The sequence below is a fragment of the Lissotriton vulgaris genome, chromosome 3_1, assembly GCF_964263255.1.
Source record: "Lissotriton vulgaris chromosome 3_1, aLisVul1.2, whole genome shotgun sequence".
In the NCBI taxonomy this organism is placed as follows: Eukaryota; Metazoa; Chordata; class Amphibia; order Caudata; family Salamandridae; genus Lissotriton; species Lissotriton vulgaris.
In genome coordinates this window covers 2,055,296,123-2,055,318,910 of record NC_141689.1, presented here as the reverse complement: position 1 = coordinate 2,055,318,910, position 22,788 = coordinate 2,055,296,123, and the positions used below count along the sequence as shown (strand labels likewise).

Sequence of the window (22,788 nt, the reverse complement as noted above, 5' to 3'; positions counted from 1 at the left end):
GCATATTAAAGAAGGCAGCACTGGTAGCTTCAAGACCTTTAAGAGTTGCAGCCAGACAAACCAAAGGCAGGGATTCCTGATAACACTCATACACACACTGTGTTGGCTTATGGGGTCTGCCACATGGCCATTTTGATCGACTCTAAACCTAACTAACAAGCAGGCTGGCCATATACGTCTTGCTCCATAAGTTACAGCACATCTGACGCATGTGACATTAAAGAATAGTAGCAGAGGTAACTGGTGCTGGCCTAAAAAGTGTGTGACTGCAGGAGCTAGGGTGAAAATGTGTTAGTAAGGTGCATGACCAACTTAAAAGCTGAGGAGATCACAGTATGGATCCAGAGCAGTGAAAATTAAGGGGCGTGTATTTGTGGAGGTGGGGGAGGGTTGTTGTGGGTTTTTGGTGTGTGCTAGCTGAAAGATAATTCAGCTTGAGTTGGGGAGACTGCTGTCGTTATGTCCTTTGTGCCACAAGGCTTGTGATGATTTGAATGTTCCTTTATTACTCAGGTGGAGGAATTCAATATTGATAAACATGTTCCTGGTGTTTCTGCAGGCAACCTCGCCTGGAATGCTTGGGTGGTCACTACTGATAATCCTGCTTTTGGTGCGCATATTGTAACGTTAATACATATTATCAGCATTATAAACAGATACAATATGGCAGTAGCTCTGAAGAACTTTCCTTGCGCAGAAATAGCTCACACTACAGTAAAGATTGGAGATCTCTGGTTTATAGGCTATCCACAGGAAAAAGGATTCACTTTAAATATTTATGCTAACATTCCAAAAATTCCAAAGAATGAAACATACAACACACACAATCCAAATTATGCAACAAATAACTGGAACATATACAGTTACTTTCTAATATCTGGTGCAAGGACACTGGAACAATATTTCTGTAACTATATACAAACAGCACTTGGCCTTTAGGCAGAACACCACTAACACTAAAGCCAGCCAGAAAAACAAGTGGCAAAAACGAATTCCGTGCCAAAGTACGTATCCGCCTAGATATGAGAAGAAAAGGATTTGCCATCTTATGAACTTGGGCCTGTACATAGTAATGCGGTCAATGCGTAAATCAGTCTAGGACTGCCCTTTCTCAAATCATTCCCCAGGTCAACAAGCACAAGACCAACAAATGAATGTTCATAGACCGTCTGTAATGCCTGGAAAGAAGTGCTCTTAAAGTTAAACACATCTGGCTGCATTGAGTACATGCAAATACCATATTCTACGGTCAACCTTTTAAGCAGAATCATCCCAATGGCTAGAGTTTTAATGGCAGGCACAAACAAATGATGCTTAGGGTTAACAGTTCCAAAAGCAATCTATGTGGAAAACACATCACAATAGGGCAGAGTGGCCAGGGCTTTTGGCTACCATTTATTCTTGAGTTCAGTAAACTAGGCTACACCAAAAGTTACTATATGTTCATTGGGAAATCCTGCTTTTCCCTAATGACCCTCGATGCACGAGTACACAAGCTATCTTAAGTTTGAGCAAGGGCGCTATGTGTATTTGCTCAAAGGATTTCCTCAGCTCTATACATTTCTCAGCATCTAATTGCCTGCCCACAGGTATCCTTTTCCATCTGCCTACCGCTGTGAGCACCACCACAGCACAAATGACCTATTTATGAAGTCTATGCCTCATTATTCCCTCGGCTGTTATCTGGTGAAAGATGGGTCTTGCAGCCCGCGCGGGTAGCAGACCTCCACACAGCAGGCCTGTGTGCCTCGTACTGTTCCATAACGTAAATGCCTCCTTTAGAACGAGGGGAAATATTTTGGCGACCCTATGCGCACTTCCCGAGAAGGCCGTGCTGGGTGGAGGCAGCTCCCTGACAGGAATGCGGCGAACCTGGGGTCAAGCTGGCAGACACCCGGGGAATTCACAGCCGAAGCGCGTGTTCAGTTCTGGCACAGAGGCCGACCGCTGCCGGCGCCTCTGCACGGACGGCCGGTCCTCTAAGCACCACAGTAACAGCAAGTAAATCAATGGCGGTTCTTACCTAGGTCTCCTCGGAGGCTGACAAGTTCCTGCGATAAGGCTCTGCGCTGCTTCAGTGCTTCTTCACGCTGAGAGAGAAACAAAAGAGAACCTGTGTTACTCGGAGAGCGGGCAGGATCAGGCACCTTCCAACTCACAACTTCCCTCCTGTGCGCAGCAACACCAGAGGAAGAGCCGGCAGCCAAGAGGGAAGGGAGCTGGGATAACAGTTGTTTCCCCCATCATTATAAAAACACAGATGCGCTCCAGTGGTCTGGCGCGTCGAAATGTGATATTAAGCTTATTGCATCGCAAGCAGACACATAAGAATGGTGAACAACTTTGAAAACACTTCATCGTGTACTATCACACAAGATACGACTCCAAATAATAACGAACACTTTGCCACGGATTGGAAAATACAGTTAAGAATGTAAATACCCGCATGTGTGTGTAGCTCCCACACGTGTGAATGTATGACCTATATTCACAGACATACACACGCCAGATTTTATTACGTATAATTACACACAATACACACATGGCGGTCGGTCCGCTGTACGTCAGGGAACTACCCATCAATAATGCAACGGGCGTAGGGGCACGGGGACCAGGGATGTGAGGTGTCTTCTGGGCCACAAGTGTGGCAGTACTTTATTACAACACTGTGGCAAGGAGGGTAGTTTATTTTCTTGCATGAGGGTTGATGCCACTCTTACTACGCCGCCGCATTCTGGGCGCTATACAGGTGCCAGGCCAGCAACATGCGAGGTTGGCTCAAGTTCCTTCAAGACACAATAACCTCTCCACAGGTTAACCTAAACGTGCACCCTATAAAGGCAGACCGTGATGCAAGGGAGGGTATCCAGGAAGTAGAAAGGGCAGCAGTCCCGCTGCAGAAGATTTCCTCGGACCCCTGTAGCGAGTGCTCGGCCCGATGCAACCCATGTGTCGCCTTCATCCTAGCGAGAGAGGCCGGCAAGTTTGCCACCCCTCTGACCTGCGAACTGTCACACACAGAGCAAGACCTGCGAGCTGTCACACACACACACACAGCACAAACAGCCACATGTAAGACGCGACCAAGTCTCCAGCCGAAAGGCTGTCCGTCCACGCGTCCAGCCAGCAGTGCACACGTCTGATTAGGAGCCGCGGCGCACTTCGGTGCAGTATCCCGCACCAGATCCTTCCAGATGCCGGGGCTGTGCACTGATCCCACAACATTGCAGCGTGCGCGAAACAGCAGACTCCGGAGCCAGCAGCTGCCAGATGTTAACCATGCACCTAACTGCAGCAAGTGGACAGACTCCCCCGTTACCTTGGTGGCCGCACACGGGGACTTCAGGCACATCTTGCTGCTGGAGCAGCCCATGTTCAGGCTCCAGTGCTCTCCGCGTGACCCCCGGGGCGCACAGGTGGCGGCAGCGCCGGGCCCGGGCTGGCTCTGGCCACATTCACACGAGCGCCTCTGGGAGCCCCATCTCATTCCGTCCGCGCTGCAGGTTACCGTACTCCTTGTAGGGCGAGCCCTCCCCTCCCTCCCTCCCTCCCGGCAGAGGCAGGCACTGCAGCTCCTGCTGGCACAGGCAGCCAGTGATTACTTAAAGCCACAGCCCCTCGTGCATGAGCGCCGAGGCAGGCATTAGCTGATCGATGGCCACTTACTCCAATATCATCTCCACACCGCGGAGAGCCGCCCGACCGCCGCGCATAATGGCGGCTAATTTTAGCCATTTCTCTATGACGCCATTGATCCTATAGCACGCATTTGCACATGGAAAAACAATGTCACCAAGTGTAGACCAGACCCTTCGCGCACGTGCGATCCACATAACATACATTCTCAACATTTTCTGTGAAGAAACGGCTACAAGTTATGTGCAGCAGATCCACTGATGTTTACACGAACCCAGCCCCCGTGTTTTGTTCAGTGTGTAACGGCTCAACAACAAGGGGCAGCTGAGAATAATAACTTATAATGTCCGCTTCATGCAGTCACTCAGGAAATCTGTATTAGAGGGGCCACTACACCAGCAACTATGGTAAACCGGGTGCATGCTGCGAACATCCTGCTGACAGGAGCCCGCAGGTGGTTCGCAGCTGGGACAGAGCTCCACCTTTAGCCAACGAACATCTCCCTACTGTAATAAAAAGGCTGAACTGACACGATTTCCACCTGAAGTGGCACAACAGCATAATAAATTAATCATTTATATCTTATAAGGGAGGGGGCGCGAATATTGGCATGAAAATAAGGGACACTGAATGGATGTACGAAAAAGGTGACTGTGAACTCGAGATTTAAAAACACATAGTTCAAGTTTCTGTTCCAGTGTTTAATTTTTAAATAAAAATAAAAAACACTAAGGTTCAGGGCTATCATCAGGGGTCAACTTCAGTTTGCACGAACCACCGCCCCTGCCAGCGCTGGCAAGGACAGTACCAGCACAACTTCTAACCATCACACTCCTACAAGTACGACAATTCAGACTATACCAGGCCCGGAAACCACAGGCTCAAAATAAGCAAACCTACTTATCCTATTATTATTATTATTATTGGACATTTATAGAGCGCCTGGTTACGCGCACCGGCGTGTCCCCGCGCTATGATAAGTGGAAGCAGCCGCCCAACCCACCCTTAGAGACGTCTTTTTCTGAACGTGGTCTCAGACGGTTCCAGGCGCAATTCCAGAGGCAAAGCATTCCAACACCTGGGAGCCAGGTATCTGAAAGACCTCCCTCCCATACGGGCCTTCCTTACTCTCGGAACCTTCAGTAGCCCAGTACGGGAGGAGCGAAGATTGCGCGTAGGCTCGTACCAGGTCACCAGACTCTGAAGCGGAACCGGAGCTTTGCCGCTCAAAATGCGGTGACATGTGGAAAGAGCTTTAAACTCCACCCTTTTCCCTACAGGGAGCTAATGCAGTGCCTGAAGCGCTGCTTTAGAGGGAGATCTCCTAGGGAGCCTTAGAACTAAACGCGCTGCTGCGTTTTGCAGCACTTGGAGGCGGCCCACGACCTTGCCTGTGGCCCCCAGATACAACAAATTCCCATAATCTAAGCACGATGTGACCAGGGCGTGCACCAGCGTCCTGCGAGCCGCAATAGGGAGGAGATCTAATACCTTCCTTAATGTGCTCAGAACGCTGAAGCACACCCCTGCCACCTGGCCAATCTGGGGGCCAAAGGCCAGATCCGCATCCAGCCACATTCCAAGCTTCCTTGCCTCCTGACATGGGACTGGAACTTCTCCCAGGCAGGGGGGCCACCATGCCGACGACCAAGCAGACGGCCCTCCCCCCACCACGAGCACCTCGGTCTTGCTACCGTTCAACTTCAAACAGTTTGCGGACATCCAGGTTGCCAGTTCTTGCATGCAATCCCTGAAGATGTCCGCCGCAAGACCGGGTGCACGCGAGAGGGAGATGACCTGCTGCGTGTCGTCGGCATAGGACACCAAGCGCAGACCGTATCTTCCTACAATTGTCGCTAGAGGTGAAACATAGAGATTGAATAGAGTCGGGCTCAGGGACGAGCCCTGAGGCAAGCCCTGGCCCAGCCCAATCTCCTTCGAATAGCAGTCACCCAAGCGAACCTGAAAACACCTGTCTGACAGGAAGGATCGAATCCAGCCAAGCGCTGCTCCTGATACCCCTCCTTCATTCAGACACTGTAGCAAGGTGGAATGTGCTCCAGTGTCGAATGCTGCGCTTAGGTCTAGTAGGATCAAGGCCATAGTTTGGCCTTCATCCACACCCTGTCGCAAGGCTTCTACCGCCATAAGAAGTGCTGACTCCGTCGAATGACGGAGGCGGAAGCCAAACTGAGAGTCATGGAGCAGGGTGGCCTCCTCCACAAACTTCATTAGTTGTAAGTTCGCTATTTTTTCCGCAACTTTAGCCATATAAGGCAGGAGAAAAATGGGGCGGAGATTTTCTAGTTTTTCAAAGCTGACATTAGCTTTTTTCTGCAGAGGGAGTACGATTGCTTGTTTCCAAGCAATAGGAACAGTCTGAGTCTCAAAAGAGGTATCTAATAGATGGCGGAAATAGGGTTCCAGTACTTGCAAACTACCCAACAGCCGTCTAGGAGTAGTAGGGTCCCTCGGGGAACCAGATTTTATGGACCCGCAAATGCGGATAAGTTCCTCAGTTGGCGGGGTAGAAAAAATGGTCAACCGCTGTTTCCCTCTTACCTTAGTGGTTTCCATGAGCTTAGGACTGTTACCAGCCTTCTGGGAGAAGGCGGTGTATATCATCGCCACCTTGTTTCGCCGAGCAAAGCTCCTTAGGCACTACTGCAGGCTTCCCTACCGAGAGTGATTTGTAGATTGAAAATAATTCTTTTGTGGAATGTTCTGCTTCTTCAATCCTATTGCCAAAGTACACCGTTTTGGCCTTCCTGATCAATCTGTGGTAGATACGCCTGTTAGCTATGTACCCTGCTTTAGCATGGGCAGTGAGGGCTGTCCTCCATTGCCTCTCTGCACGTTTGCATGCTACTTTGGCCGCTCGCACCTCCTCATTGTACCATGGTGCCGTTCTCTGAACACGGCCCCCACCCTTGCCACACCAAGTGGGGCCACCAGGTCCAGAGCTTCTGTGATTCGCTGGGCCAGGTTTGTGTTAATTTCCTCCACTCCCACTCCCCCAGGGTTGCCCTTCACAGTGAGCGCCTGATTAAATTTAGTTTGAGAGAAGGCCGCCCATCTCCGCCTGGGGTGTTTATCAGCAGATGGTTCTACCGGCCGTGCTCCCTGCAAACGGATAATAAAGGGTATGAGATGGTGATCCGACCAAGGGATGGGTACTGGCTTCTGAGCTTCCACTTGTTCCCAATTCGCAAAAATAGGGTCCAAAAGGTGGCCCAGTTGGTGAGTGGGGCTCTTAACTTTTTGCTCAAACTGAAGTCCTGCCATCACTTGACAGAAATCCCTAGCCACCTTGTCAGTTGGGTCATCTAAATGTAGGTTAAGGTCACCCAATACTAAATATTTATCGGCTCGTAATGCAGCCTCAGTGATGCCTTCAACTAGGCTCTCACTAAATCTCGCTGCCGTGCCAGGTGGTCGATAAATCAGAAGGCCCTTCAGAGTATAATTTCCATTGACCGAGATAAAAAATGTGCCAGCTTCGCTGCCCTCGATTATAATATGTTCTAAATGGCATTGGAAACCCTGTTTGGCTACAATGGCTACTACTAGTCAGCACTATATATGTGTGTCCATATATGTATATATACATATATACACATATAGATACAACATGCCCAAAATGTCATACTGTTAATGCAGATTGTTCCAGGGTATGAGGCTGTATGTAAATCAGGGAACACTAGAACCGAATGGTGAATAGAACAGCAGAAATAACTGACCGCAGGCTGAAGTCCAGCAGACTGCCTGTTAAATGTAATAACTAACTAACCAACTAACTAATAACTAACAAAAACATAAGCACACAAACTGTTACACATATCTAGAGTATGTGCTAGCCAAGAGAAGAATCACTTTGGGGTACAAAACAAAGCGCAGAATGACCATCGTTCAAAACACATGCAACAGACCTACAAAGATGAGGAACAGGGGCCACTTATTGCGCTATAGAAAAAAAGGTGGTAGAGAGGAGATCAAAATGCAGGGCATGCTCCCGCTAGAACTTGCAATGGGTGAGAGAAAACCATGAGAACATGCAATCATAGACTTAACTTATGAATGACATACCAAATTAACTCAGGAACATTGACCCCGGCCCTACAGCAGGCAATATAACAAGGACACCTAATGCGTAAAAAACAAGAAACTCTTGACCTGCCAGACTCACTTGCTTGTGGATTCTAAGATAATTGTTGTTTATATGTTATGAACACTCTAAATTCGGCTAGACATGGTACAAACTGAAAAAGTGATATGACAACACTAATACCATGTGATGTAATAGAATCCAAAACAATAAATTGTGACATAAAAAAAGGGAGTGTGCATGGTTACCACAAAATATGCTTCGAATGAAAGCATAAAAGCACCGGAAGAAACTTAATTCTGTGAAATGAGCATCAATGTCATGATATGGGTCAGAGTGGCTCTTGTGGGCATTGTGGCAGGAGAGGTGGAGGCCAGGAGCAGGTTTTATGCACACAGCAGGGCTTAGTTGTCAAAGACTACCAGTAGGTATACTTCTTTATTAGATGCTACTTTGCGAGTCCGCCAGCACATGTTTTGGGACTTCATAAAATATCTTGTTACTTCCTCAGGCCAACAAAACATCTTCATAATGTCAGTGTTTTGCGCCCGTTGGGTAGTCAATTAGATCATATATGTGAATCCCTCAGTGACATTCGTATTTGAACTTATCCTTACTAGTCAAAGTTAAATATGATTACAATTTTACTTGAAGATACAAAGTACACATTGAGGTAGGGGCAACTGTCTTAAATAATTAAGGCCACTGGAATAATAGCCATATTTCCAGTTTCAAATCTACAACGTTCGCTCCGGTGCGCTGAGGCATTGTCCCCTCAGTGTGGACTTCTTAACCTCAAACCAGTTTTAATCTCTCCTGAGTTATAAGTATGACTTCAACCATGCTCACTGACTCATCTTTGATCTAATTGCCAAGCTACTAGGTGCAAAACACTAAAGTTATTGAGAAGTATCTGTTCCCTGAGAAACTGACAATTTAAAATTCACTAAGTAGAGAAACAGATTGAATTCATGAAGGTGAGAAACACGTAATGAGATTTTGACTTAACATTTCTACTAAAGAACAGATGGGGCATGGGGGCATTTTATTACACTGACTACCGGGAGAGGGTGGGCCTTATAGGGAGAACCTAACCAAGATCATTTCCCCCGTAGTATTAAAGGCGCCCAAGTTTGTTTCTGGGAGATTTGAATCTCTGCAAAACACAAATTGTCCCATGGGACTCACTCAAAAGTGGTATCTTCTTCTGTGTCTTAACCCAGAGTTACTCAGACTTATTCATAGGCCCAAAGTTAATTACAAACAAGACAAAACACAGGACTGATACAGTTTGCTCTTGTAATGTTTTGACTCCAATCAAGAATAACAATCAACAAAATAAGCGATCATACTGCAGGCGACGCAGTGCTCCAATGGTGATTATATAATCACAAAAAACAAATAAAAGACAGTGCAATTCCCAATGGTTGTATGCATTGATTGATAAAATTCATAACCGGATTTGCATATGTCAATGTGGAATCCTTTGAAATTAAATTACATAACAACTAAGAGGGAGGTTTGTTGATGTTTCGACCCCGTGTGACTGTTAGGGTCTTCGAGACCTAATCATCTGACTACCAGGCCTATCCCTGTCAAATGTCTCCGTGCTGAGAGGGCGGAGTCCATTGCTGGGAATCTTTTGGGCGTAACTGCTCTGTGGTTGCTGCATTGTAATGTATTTATTTATGCAGGACCTTTTCCCAGAATGGAGAAACCTCCATGCTTGAAGGCGAATATAAATGATGTCTTTATAAGTTGTCTTGGGAGGAAGTACACAGCTGTCCTAATATTCCGCCCCTCATTTATTATGGACTTCTAATTTAGCCGAAGACATGTACAGTGACAACCGTACAGAGGTTACTGGCATGGGATGTCACCACGTAGGTGCCCAGTGTTCTCCATCAACTCTGCAGAAGGTAAACTCAAGGTGATACGCTGCACAGAAGTGGCACATTTCCTGTGGTTAGCAGCTTAGGTGCCCATGTATGTGTGCGTGAGTTGACCAGCATACTTTGTATAAAAAAAAGAATGCAATTTTTCAATAGGAAACAATAAATTAAGTACATTTAATTCAGTGAAAAGATAAAAAAAAATCTTATTTTCACGTGCCACCGTACTATCAGCGTAGGTACATGAGCCACGCGCAGAGAACATCAAGTCTACAGGCACGTGCTGACTTTCCGAATGCATAGGAAGATGAAGGAGGCCTTGACTCACACAAACACAACGAACTGTATTAGGGTATGTCTCTACAAGCATTTGCAAGCTGAAATGCCCAGAATGGAACACCAAGTCATTTTAAAAGGGACACGGTAAATCTGTACCGGTTAAGTTATTCTAAACGTGTGTTTTAATCTCCTGGGACCACGAAGGCCGTTCCCACAAAAAAAAAAAAAAATATGAGCCAGGACTCCTCGTTCAGCATCGAAGGTGGAAGACCCCGCAGTTATCTCAATGTCGGTTACCCGTCTTCCTCTACGAACCTTGATTTTTAGGTGTTTTGAAAAGTCAAAATGCTGGTGCTGTGTAAAGCGCATAAAATAAAAATATCTGGAAATGCAATTGAATGAACGAATTGGTTCGGGGGCAGAGGTCCTGAAGGTATTTCACTGAAGCTTCCTGTATCCGATATCAAATCCGATATTAATGTGCTGGGTCATTTCTGAGGGATACAGGATACTTACTATAGATTAAACCATTGGACACGAAGATTCCGGAAAAACATGACAGGCCGGCGTATGTGCTGTACAGTAGGCGTCCTGGATTACATACCAGGCGGCTCAAAAAAAGCGTCAGGTGTACGTACGCCAGCGAGGGAACGCTGTGTTACGATTCCACTTCGCCCATGCACAGTGGCGGCCGTCGTGGTTAGCAGGTGGCGAGGCACGCATATTTAAAATAAATAAATAATAATAAACGTAATTTTGCACCAGATCCCGCATCTCCGCTCCTGCTCTTCTCTGTTTCGGACGTAAGCACAGTCAGGCCCCACTGACCAATCACAACGCTGCAATGCAGCGTAATTGTTTTTAAAGTGTCCTGGTTCGACGTTCAACCAGGGAATGTGGGCCTGGGCTTGTTCTCCAGCAGGCTGTAATGCAGGGGAAAGTGTACGACTGGTTCGGGCGGCAGGAGAGGACCAACCAAACAGTCATTGCGCACTTAGGAGTGGGCAAACCCCTCCCCTACCCTGCTCCCAGAGCAGGAGAGCCCCACCCACAAAGCATAAAATGGTAATAACTTAAACATTATAATCTTATTCTTTTTCGTACTGCTTAAAAGCGGTGAGGCGATGCTCCTCCGCCATAGCAAGGAGCCTCCACTGCCCATGTGCAGCAAAATGTCAAATGGAGCCTGTGTGACAATGGAAGTTAAAAACATCTCCTACTTCAGGTATGTACACAGGCAAATAACTCTGGTTCCTTTGTACTCTCCAAACACGGGAGTCCATGACAGCAGAAGTGTGCTGGCAGGTGCCTGCCAGTCCACTACAACAGCGTGGTTTTATTGCGTGAGTGCTCAACGCAGCCAGCGTCCCTTTATCAACAGATACACTTAGAGAAGGGACGGGGCAAAGATGGAGCTTTTCAATCGCCAACATTCTAGTAGCCCAGTTATGAACCCAACACACGCCTGCGCTGTAACAATAAGCACAGAAAAGTAACATTGCATGAATCTGAACACAAAAGTCGCTACTCACACCAACATAATTAGTTTTAGGGAGAAAAGTTACTTGTAGATTAAGTAAAACTGGAACTTCATGATACAAGGAGCTGCTTACTACTCATTTTTGGAATACGCATTAGGAGTATTCCAAATATTAAGTCAAATGACATAATACAAAACCCTCAGGTGTCCCAGACCCCTGACTTCAAGCCTCACCTTCAGTTATAGGTTTTCACCCATCTTGGAAAGGGTTGTGTGCGTTGGTGTTAAAAAGGCCTTTAGTAACTACAGTGCCAAGGTTTGGGAAATTGATTTATGCTTTCTTTTCAGTCTGTCCATCATTTCTTTCCAATGGTGAGGGGAAGATTAACAAGCAGTGCTTAATTTGTAAATAAATAAGTACCAGGTCCCTTATCAGGAGGCCCTTGCAGTTTGCACTAACCAGTTACCCTGCCAGCACCGCCCCAACTGCATTACCAACACAACTACTATCCATTACACTCCTACAAGCTGAGAATTCAGAATATTCGAGGCCACTGAACCTGTAAGAATGACATGGGCAGCAGCTGTTAGTCATTTTTAATGAATATTGAATTATTAAACAACCTTTGTTGTGCGTGTCTCTAAATAAGACAAAAGCACCACCATGTGGTAGACTGTCATAAGTGCCAGTGTTGACAGTTAAGTACCGCTGCTGAGCACCAGAAAGCACCGGCTCAAATTATTCAATGTTTACAAAAAATGAACGCAGGGAGGTTACAGATCATAGGGCAAGTATTGGCAGGGCCTTTGGAATATTGATCAGGGGAGAGACAAATTATGCGGTGGGTTGAGTAAATTATGCATCAATATAAGGCAAACTGCGCGTCGTAATGTGTCACAATTTGTGAAAGGATTACTTCATTATTTTGTAATTTTAAAACTTTTTAACACTGTCTAGGCATGGTAGCATCTCATTAGTACCATTTAAAAACCCAAATATAGCTATAAGCAACAGAAAGTTAACCAGTCAACCTTTGCAAAAGAACCTTCCACTGTACTGCAACATGTTGCATGCGTTTTCAGTAACTTTTGATCTCTTGAGCCAGAAACATTTTTTTAAAATTAAAATCTGCAGATTGTGTGTCAGATGATGGATTGTGTGGAAAATGTGGCAATCTATAACTATGCAAAAATTGATGCAGCTGCAAAAATCGCATAATTCCAGTGGCCATGAGTATAGGCCAGACCCACTACCAGAGATTAGAAAGATGTTCACAGAAAACATGAGCATTTGCTCTCAAGCAAGCACAAACACTGGTATTAATCAAATTAACACAGAGTGAACGATAAGGTCACATGACAAGTTTTACAGAATGGGACATGTTAATGGAAATCCACAGAAGCAGTTTTTAGGGCACCAGGCCATGCAGGCAGTGTCCTTATTTTCTACATAGAATCAAATCAAAGACAACATCCTTCTTACTACAGAGTGTAGCATGCTACCCATGCAGGCATACGCTTCAGCACCCAACATGGGGTAGTAAACTGGATATAAATGCTGCAATAAACTACAAATATTTTTAGTTAGGTAACACATGAATATAGTCTTTAAGTTTAGCTGCTCTTAGGAAGCCGGTTTTAATCGTCATCACTGCTATGTTCAATATAAGAGACACACGTTTTATTACTATAATTCTGGCCTTTGGCCAATAATTACATTCATACTGTGCCTGACTCCGCCATCACTGGAATCACATCATTTATGCAGCATCGAACAAAGTTTGTATTACAAGGTCTGCGGTCTGGTGCAGGTTAGGATGCCTCTTAATTAAGCATGGGCGAATTTTGCGAATCTGGCGTTTGCGAATTTTGCGGATTTGCGAACTCGCAATCCGCGAATTCTCGCGAATTTTTTTTTTTGTGTTCGCGCTGGTTTCTGCCAGTTCGCGAGGGTTTTGTACAATTTCGCAAACGCGAACTTACCTGTCGGGTCGCAAGTTTTGCGAACTTGTTGTTTCTACGTGTCCAGCCTGTTTGGGACACTCTTCTTCATCACTGCCACTCTCTGTCACCACTGCCACTCTCTGACTACTCATGCCACCCTCTGGCCCACCCATGCCACCCTCTGTTTCATCACAGCACCCTCTGGTTGACCAGTGTACATTATTGTGGCAAAGCAAAGCACACCTTCCCTGCCTCAAGTGACCTGAATTAATTTGGGGCTGATTAATGTGTCACAGAATATTTTTTTAGCTGGCACCTGCTTCCTTAGTGCTTCCTGATTAGTGATCTTTTGCACTTGCTAAGTGCTTTCATTGTTGCAAAATTAGTTACAACACCTGCCCTGCCCCAACTGACAATAATGAATTAGGGGCTGATTAATGTGTCACTGGATTTGAACTTCCAGCCTGGCTCCTGCTTGTCTCCCTTAGCTGTAATTCAGGACCTTTGTGGCATATGTGTAACTATTCTGAGGGTCAGAGCAGGGTCACATAATAGTTGCAAGTAGGCAACTGAACTCTGGAGGGGCCCCTCAGGAAGCACTACAGGAAATGGCTACTAATGATGAGCTTGAACTTTTGAACCTGGTAAGTAGTTTCAGTTTTGCTAAGATCGTATTTCTGCAATTTAGCGCTTATTCGCGGGGCGCGAAGTTGAACTGGGAAGCCGCGAACTCACGCGAACAAGCCATAAAATCCGCTGCTCGCGGATTTTGCGGGAAATTCGCGAATCTCGCGAATTGCGAATTTACCGAAAATCCGCAAAATCCGCGAGCGGAACGGATTTTCCGCCCATACTTACTCTTAATTCTAAGCTGATGTAACGAGCTCGGTGGATCAGAGGCGGCAAGGCAGGAGAAGTCCGCTGCTGCATCTCCAGAGAATCCTGTTCAAATGCAAGCATTTCCGAAATCTTCCTGGTGTAGTTAGAGAGTAAAGTAATGTATAGCAAAACAAAGTTCTTGCCTTGCATAACCTCTCAGTTCCTGGAAATTCAGTGAGTGGCTTTTTGTACGTACGCCTGGTCGTGCTGTCTCACTCAGTGGGGCAGTCTGTCCCTCCTCTGTACGTGTGTCTCAGAGCCCCTATGTGCATCTGTCTCGCTCGGAGTCTGTTTATGTGCCTGTTGGCCTGCATCTACTGTGTGTCGTCTGCCTCTATCTGCCAGCTTCTACCCAATCTCTGACATGCATGCCACCTGGTAGCTTGGGTTTGATGGGCTGTGGTTGAAAATATTCACTAGAACCACCTGCAATAAAGATTTCACCGCTATGGGTAGAGCGAACGTTCACATATACAGAATAAAGTACCTGATTTAACAGATTTACATAAATTACACTATATATATATATATATATATATATATATATATATATATATATATATATATATATCCACAACAAAGGTTTTCCCTTTCAGGAGAGCCACACTGGTAGGTAGGTACACATGCTGTTTTATTCATGAAGCTGCAACAGAGTCGGTAAACAATCGCCAAAGTTCATAACTGCCGGACGCGTTTCATGCTGGCAAAAGCATTTCTTCAGAGGCACAAAGTCTGTTACCTGCATGTAGCATCAGCGTTCTTTTAAATTGGTTCCACCTGCCCCAGTGGGCGTCGGCTCGCGCTGAGCCTGATGGTCCTTGTAGTCTTTAGTATTCCTCAAGTGAGTTGCTGACACGCGGTAACAAGAGACGACATTAAAACCACAGTGGGTTTGGTGAAGGTTCAGCTCGCATTATGACGCATGGTATTTCTTCAGGAAAAACGACCTCTCTGCCAAAGTGTCGCCAGTCAGGTGACGGCAGCACCATCCGCATGCAATGCGGTAGGGCTTCTCCCACGACCGGGACCAGCCGTATTAACATCCACAACAAAGGTTTTCCCTTTCAGGGGAGCCACACTGGTAGGTAGGTACAAATGCTGTTTTATTCATTAAGCTGCAACAGAGTCGGTAAACAATCGCCAAAGTTCATAACTGCCTGACGCGTTTCATGTTGGCAAAAGCATTTCTTCAGAGGCACAAAGTCTGTTACCTGCGTGTAGCATCAGCGTTCTTTTAAATTGGTTCCACCTGCCCCAGTGGGCGTCGGCTCGCGCTGAGCCTGATGGTCCTTGTACACACATATATACACACACTATCTCATTCAAGTACCTCATTCTGCTGTTATGCTAGTTCCTTTGTCCAGGGCTCCTCGTCAAACCAAGAGACTTTACAGCACACAATCCGACTCTTGCGCTGTGTGCCGTAAAGCCTCTTGGTTTGACTTGGAGCCCCGGACAAAGGAACTAGCATAACAGCAGAATGAGGTACTTGAATGAGATGGTAAAGTGAGCAGCGTATGCAGTTGAAGTAGTGTACATTTATCGAACTGTGAACTCTGGGAGTGACCATGTAAAGGCTCAATATGGAATACTTGTTTGTGTCATCATGATAAGAATTGAAATTTAAAAACAACTCCCAAAGAACACTTTCATTCCGGTAATGAAACGGAGACAAATGTCATGATTTGTGTTTAACCAACCCTGGCTCTCCTTTGAATTTGCTGTGTCCAATGAAAATCAAGCTATCAATTTAAAAGCACCAAAATGATAGTGCTGTCTGTTTTAAATGCAAGCAAGTAGGCGGCGTAGTGCCGAAACGCGTCCTTGCCATTAAAATTATTTGAAGGGACCCCGCGAGTGCAGCTTGTTTTTCTACAAAACAGGACCTTTTATATTCAAATAGACCCACCTCCATGTTCGTTTGCACCTGTCACCAAGAGTGCCACAGTCGCCTTGAGGTGGACAATGAGCATTATATATATATATATATATATATATATATATATATATATATATATACACACACACACCAGTAAAGGGTTACTTGCAGCGCTTTCCACAGCCCGGTCTGCTCTGAATTTGTGGCTGGGGCGTAGATGACTCGAAGGGGCCCCGGACACTTTAAATTGAGGATGGCACCTGCCCACAGGCGAATTAGCACTGCAGGCACTCTGGCATGGGCCAAAGGGCCGTGTGTCTCAGTGCACTCTGTGGCCGGTTTTTACCCTTTAGCCAGTCCACAGAGAGCACTGACAGGGAGAGGAAAGCAGCTTCGTGGCCGTCCAGCTGGCTGTGGCCTTTCCTTGACCCCCCTGCCCTGCCAAGCAATCATGCTGATTGTGGGCTGGGGAGGGGCGATTGTGTGCCTGAATCGGCCTCCTAGGGGGCCAGGTGTTGCTCAGGCCTTTGAGCCATTTCCACCTTGGGCCCCCCTGGGGCTCACACAGCCCTGAAACAGTGCTTGCCTTTGTCCTCGCCCACAGCCCTTCTCATTTAGGGCACAGTGGGTGAGGAAGAATAGGTCTCACTGTGGAGGCCAGGTGATGTGGGGAACTCGCACCATCTTCAGCTTACCCTCCACCCCACCCCCATGGATGGCCCAGAAGCTGTGTTTTTGCTTTAGCCCCTCTCCTGCCACGCCATTGCCCTGAGGCAGTGAAGAGCTGGGGAGGGCTGTGTAATTTACAAATAGCTTGGGCCTAGCCGTTTTCAGGTGCTCCTGCGCTGGAGGGCTGGGGAATAATTTAGGAGAAAGGGGCCTTGCTGTTTACAGGTGCTCCTGTGCTGGAGGCTGGGGAATCATTTTTTAAGAGAAAGGGGCCTCGCTCTTTTCAGGGGCTCCTGCGCTGGAGGGCTGGGGAATAATTTTTTAATAGAAAGGGGCCTTGTTTTCAGATGCTCCAGCGCTGGAGGGCTGGGAATAATTTGGGAATAGAAAGGGGTCTAGCTGTTTTCAGGTGCTCAGCTTGTAGGACATGGTCACCTTGGCCCTGTGTCTTTCCCAAGAACAATATCCTCCCACTTACATTCCTTGTGTGTTTAATGAAAGGGCACGCCTGCGAATGTGGGCCACACCCTGCGAATGTGGGCCACGCCCCGCAAATTAAGGCCACTTTTTTCGTCAGTGCCCGGGCCAAATTGTGAACCCAATTCGACCCTGCACCTGTCATCACATGGCCCCCCTTCACATGGTATATGCAGCGCCAACATCTAGTTCGAATTTCACTGCCATTTGACTTACCAACTTGTTGCATTCTGGGAGCTGTGGTCTCATTTCACCACAGCTGCTCAAGCAGGGTCAGCTGCTCTCCCACCAATGGGAGCACCGCAGGAATCCATGAAGGAGGGAGATGGCACCATCCGGTTGCAGGCAGCGTCTGAGGAAGGCTTCAATAGCCGAAATGCATTAGGCTGTGCAACTCGTGAATAAAGGGCTCATGAAAGAATCCCTGCTGTGTCCTTGGGTCACTTCTTGAGTGGTCTTCTCTTATAGATAGATATATGTATATATTTTCTAGTGGGTTCAACTGTGGAGGTTGGGCCTTTGTACTCTTGATGCCTGAACTACTATGGATTGAGAGCAAATGGACCAGGTATCCCTTTGGCACTTGACTCTCTGGGCTGGCGTGCTCAGAGTACAAGATTCTCTCGGAGGGAGGGTTGGGTGGGCAGTGAGGATACAGGAGAGTGAACACACACTCATAACTCTAAATGTGTGCACGAGCAGTCATAATTCATTGCCCAGGCAAATACTCACTTTAATAAAAAAAGAGAAGTATTTTATCTTTACTGTCACCAGCACAAAGGAACAATACAACAATTGCAAACAACTGCACAAGCCCCTTCAGGTCAGGGCGCTAGGGTTTCCCTGTCTACTTCCTCCTTGCTCAATTGATAGTGGTTATTCTCCATTCACTATTGGCAACATATAAGGCATACTTCAATAGTATTCTGGATCAAAAAAGTGCACGCTGACTTTACAACGAAGTCAAAAGTGTAAAAGCACGTGCACGCTGTTCTAGCCGGCAAGATCTCCTGGGGCCGACTGGCCAAATTCAGTCTTACCTGCCCTTGCAGGCTCAGAGTTCCTTCAGCACACCCTCTCTGTAGGTGCTGGAGGGGCAGCAGCTGGTGTAGGTGAGTTCACTGCAGACAGGCTGAACCTGTGATCCCCTAAATCCCTCACATTTGGTTGCACTCCTGTAAACTTGTTGCAGAAAAGCCTTTTTGGCCTCTCCCATGATTGGCGGTGGGGAATTTAGGCAAGATGTTGAGGAGTTTCTGGCGCTGAACCCTCATCCAGGAATACATAGGGGGAGGAAAGGTACTACGGCCTCAGACGATGCTATGAGACACAACACACTTCTGGATGTTCTGTCCCAAAACATTGCTGGAGCTGTGGGACCCCCAAGCATGTACTCCCTGATGATGGGTCAGCACCAGGAACCTCTCAGCATCTTACCTTGATGTAGTGTACTACTCATAGGAACGGATACATCCAGTGCATGCATTTAACATGCATGCACTGCAGAGAACTGCGACAGGTTAAAGAACTGCATTAGGCAAGAACAGTACCCTTCCCAGGCGCGCACGCGCGCACACACACACACACACAGCACAGATACACCACTCCTGCCCAGCACTTCCCATCAAGCCGATGTAGGCCAAGGCTGAGTACGGTCACAGCAGCGGAACTTTAATTGAGTGAGCCTACAGACCTCACTTAAGTGACACAGGTTAAAGAGGAGCTATACACTCCAACTGATCACTACACAGTATGCTGCCACCACCGTGCTCGTGCTGCTTAACTCCTGGTGATGGCAGTAGCCTTCCACCACTATGAGGGAAGCGCTTTGGGAGCCCCTCCCGGTCCACAAAGATCACAATCCGTGAGACAGGCCTATGGCATGGCACACACACACACACAATCCATGTATGCCTATGAAAACAAAAATCAGCATTAGGGACCCAGACATCAGCACAATTGAATGAATGAATGAATGAAAAGTTATATATGAAAGCGCGGACTAAGCCCCAGGGCATCAAGGCGCTCTGAACAGACGGGCCTACAGGCACAGCCAGCATACATACTCAGATTTGTTTTACAGGAAACCACAAAGTCTTGAGGGTCTTACAAAAAATTGAGTGGGCTTGCTGGCCCGAGAGGGAAACAGGGAGAGTGTTCCACGCCTTTGCCGCAGCCTGTAAGAAAGCGCTCCCCCCCCCCCCCCCCCGTTCCCCCCCCATCTCATCTTTTTAAATCTGGGTACTCAGGGCAGGGTTGTATGTTCCTTATCATGCAGAGGACTTTTCCTCCCCCATATACCCCCTTCTCCAAAGGAACAAATGTGCTTTCTACTGTGTCACGGGTAAGACCTATTGGATTGGACAGTGCTTTTTTTTTTTTTTACTGCAAGCACATGCCATAAAAAAAGACAGAAAGAAAAATATGCCTCCTAAGTGTGGCGACCAGGCAAATGCAATGAAAAATGTAGATTTAAAAATTAAAAAGAATCACATAATTTTACTAAACAGTATGGGTGCTTCAAAGAAATCGGATATATTTCAAACAGGAACTGTGGGGATTTACTAATGCTCGGTTCTAGTCACTATGGAATAAAAATGTAAATTTTCACCAATAAAACTGGACCACACTACCTTTGCCGACCGGCGTGGATCAATACTTTTTGTCGCTTTACTCTAAACACGATTGCGCCACTTCACTTTGTTTCACACTGATTTAGAAATTCTTTGGACCATCATACATCAAGGTCCATCTTGCAATCTCATCAAGTAATATTGCCTTGAAAAAGTCTCATTGACGAAAGACGCTTTGACGGTCTCTTTTTCCATCTTGTCTGATGTCGAAACTCATAACATTTGGCTGCTAATTGATACAGTAGACCCTCTTGACAGAAGAAATTTAACACGTGCTGCAACATTGTTAATATGGAATAGTGTGTGTTCACATATGGAGATTGTAATATAACTTGTGCGAAATAAAGATGAGGACAAAGGTCCATTATAAAATACACAAACGAGACCTCATGCACCATCTTTACAGCTGAGTTTACGTTTGCAAAGCTTACTGATGTTGTTACCCTCTAGGTGTGCTCATAACTATTTTCTTATTTGTTTGGGGCAAGCTTCTCCTTCCTTTCTTAAGTTGCATCCTTCTGGTAACCACGTGCTCTCTGATGTAGCACCCTTCCATACTCTTTCTCCCATTACCAAATTGTTATGTGAGCTTCAGCCTATATACTTTTACTAGAGATGTGCGATAATCCGTTCAACTACTACCATTGTAAATTCGAGACATAATAATATTTTTTTATGTTCATGCACATCACATGAAAATATTATTCCTATTGGTGTGAAGTTAAAGCTACAATTGGCTTCAAGTTATTGTACAAAAGACCTACTTTAAAAAAAACTGATAACTAAAAAAATAAAATACAAATTAAAAAAGCCCTACATTTTCAGATAAAAGTACTGGGCACCCAGCCTTGGCACTTTAGTGCACTTCTTTTTAGAGGGTATGTACGTATGTGATCAGGAAAAACATCACTCAGAGTGCAGGAGAGCCAGTTGCTGAAGTGGGCCAACCAAGTGTCCCATGGTGTGTACTGTGCTGGACGGAACAAAATATGACAGCCAAGCAGTTCCCTGGGTGAGTAGGGCTAACCTAAAGAACTCTAAGTATGTATGCATCTTTTTTCTTTTTCATTACATGAGGCCAGACCTGACATTAAAATTAATAGAGCTTGCACATCTTACGATGAAAGTAAGATTAAGCACCCAATACGTTAAATGTTTAATGAGTAAAAAAAAGAAGCATACGCAGTGATCAAAACATGTCTGGGAGCTAGGAAATGATCAAAGTACATTTAGTGATTTTTTTTGGGGGGTGGAGGGGGGAGGGGGGTTGTAAAAGACGGTAACACAGCCTCATAAACTTAAACATGCAACATTAGTAGGTTCCCCAGGACATGTCTCCCAGGAAAAGAGGGAGCTACAGCAATTATTCATCCAGCTGGCTAACAAGTGCAGTCAACATCCAGCTAATACACTCCTTTGCACACAGAGTGACAGGATTACCGTGTTTGGGTGTTAACCCTGTACAATTAACCAATGTGTTCCAGACAAGTGCAGACAGACGTTTCCAAACAATTAACTAATATAGGAAGAATGACAATTTAATGCAGATATAAGAGTAATTATCGCCTGGTAGTAATTTATTGCCGCCATGTTGGTAATCTAGTAAAAAAGAGGACAATAAATTTCTAGCAAATTGCACAACCCTAAATTAAATTATCGTTTAAAGGGTAACCCAAACGTACATTGTTTAATTCCTGAAAAAGGGGAATATGTTATTGTATTACTTTATGGCGTTTACTTATGTTTCCACTGACATAGCAAGAATGTGATAAGTGACTGCGGAGCATTAAAGATGACTGAAATTCCCTTTTTCCTGTTGACTGTTAGACAGAAGACTGTGTGTTGTGGCACTGTCCCTTTAATAAAAATTGGCAAGGTGGTTCGAGAATCCACCTCCCGCATATTTACTTTGTTCGCTGGACATATTTTGGCCCATTGTCTGGATAACTTTCAGAGCTATGCGCAGTGATAAATGTATAATGGAAAGAGGAAGGTGACTCAACGGGTCTTGATAATTTCCCATGCTGGGCTTATCCAGCAAATTAGTACTAACTCTGTGTTTATCCAACTCGTCTTGAGTGAAGAAACAGTCTTTGGCTAGGCTTGCATGTCTTGACTGCAGTGGTTTCTTATAAGCACAGGACTTAGAAGAAAGGAAAATTGACATAACAGCGTGCATCACTGATAGGGTGCATGGTCTTGAAAGCTCAACCTCTTAAAATGAAAACAAAGACTCAAGCACTGTTCAAATGAGGGGGAAAGTGAGTACACTACTGCGGACGTTTTCATGCCAATCACATTTTCTCGTTTTTATCAATCCGTGTTATTATCCCGGGCCAAGGTTTTTTTAAAGATCCTTTCAAATGTTCTTTTAGGTAGGACACTGGAGGATGAAGGCTGAGCGCTCTTCCCTGCTCCACCTTTTAGGTCAGAGGCTGGAAAAATAGTCCCGCTAGATTGACACGAGCCAGGATGGAGGGAGGGTTCAGTCATCAGCTATGCTGGACAGAAAGTCCTCCCAACTCGTATTTTTTTTACTTAATCTCATTGCTGGTGAGGACAAAAAGTATTCTACTGGACAAAAACTGAGTATTTTAAATCAGACCAATCAATACATAAACCTAAGAACTCTTACTTGGGTATTGAGTACTTAAGGAACACAACTCCAGGGATTAGAGTCCTATACGCGAATCTGGAAAAAGTGAAATTAGATTGGGAATCGTGAACTGGGCTCAGGCAGACTGAGAACAACGATTATAATAAACAGGCCCACCTTCCTGCATTCTGTTTATTGTTCAAAAACCATGTTGGGGTATCTTCTTAAGATTAATGTTCAAGTCTGCCTGCTAATAATTAAGCCAGAGTTGAGAGTGAAGGGTTTCTGCTATATTCACCACACATTTGTACAGCTATTC

At 45.8% G+C, this 22,788-nt stretch overlaps 1 protein-coding gene across 5 annotated transcripts in view; it reads right to left on the bottom strand.

The window, feature by feature from the left end:
- Positions 1–22,788, bottom strand: part of MTUS1 (microtubule associated scaffold protein 1) — a 1,045,260-nt gene that overhangs the window by 138,028 nt on the left and 884,444 nt on the right. For all 5 annotated transcript variants that reach the window (XM_086962577.1, XM_086962579.1, XM_086962578.1 and 2 more), the window contains one exon: positions 2,024–2,090. In XM_086962577.1, the coding sequence (XP_086818703.1) occupies positions 2,024–2,090 (67 nt within the window). The remainder of the gene's footprint in view (positions 1–2,023; positions 2,091–22,788) is intronic.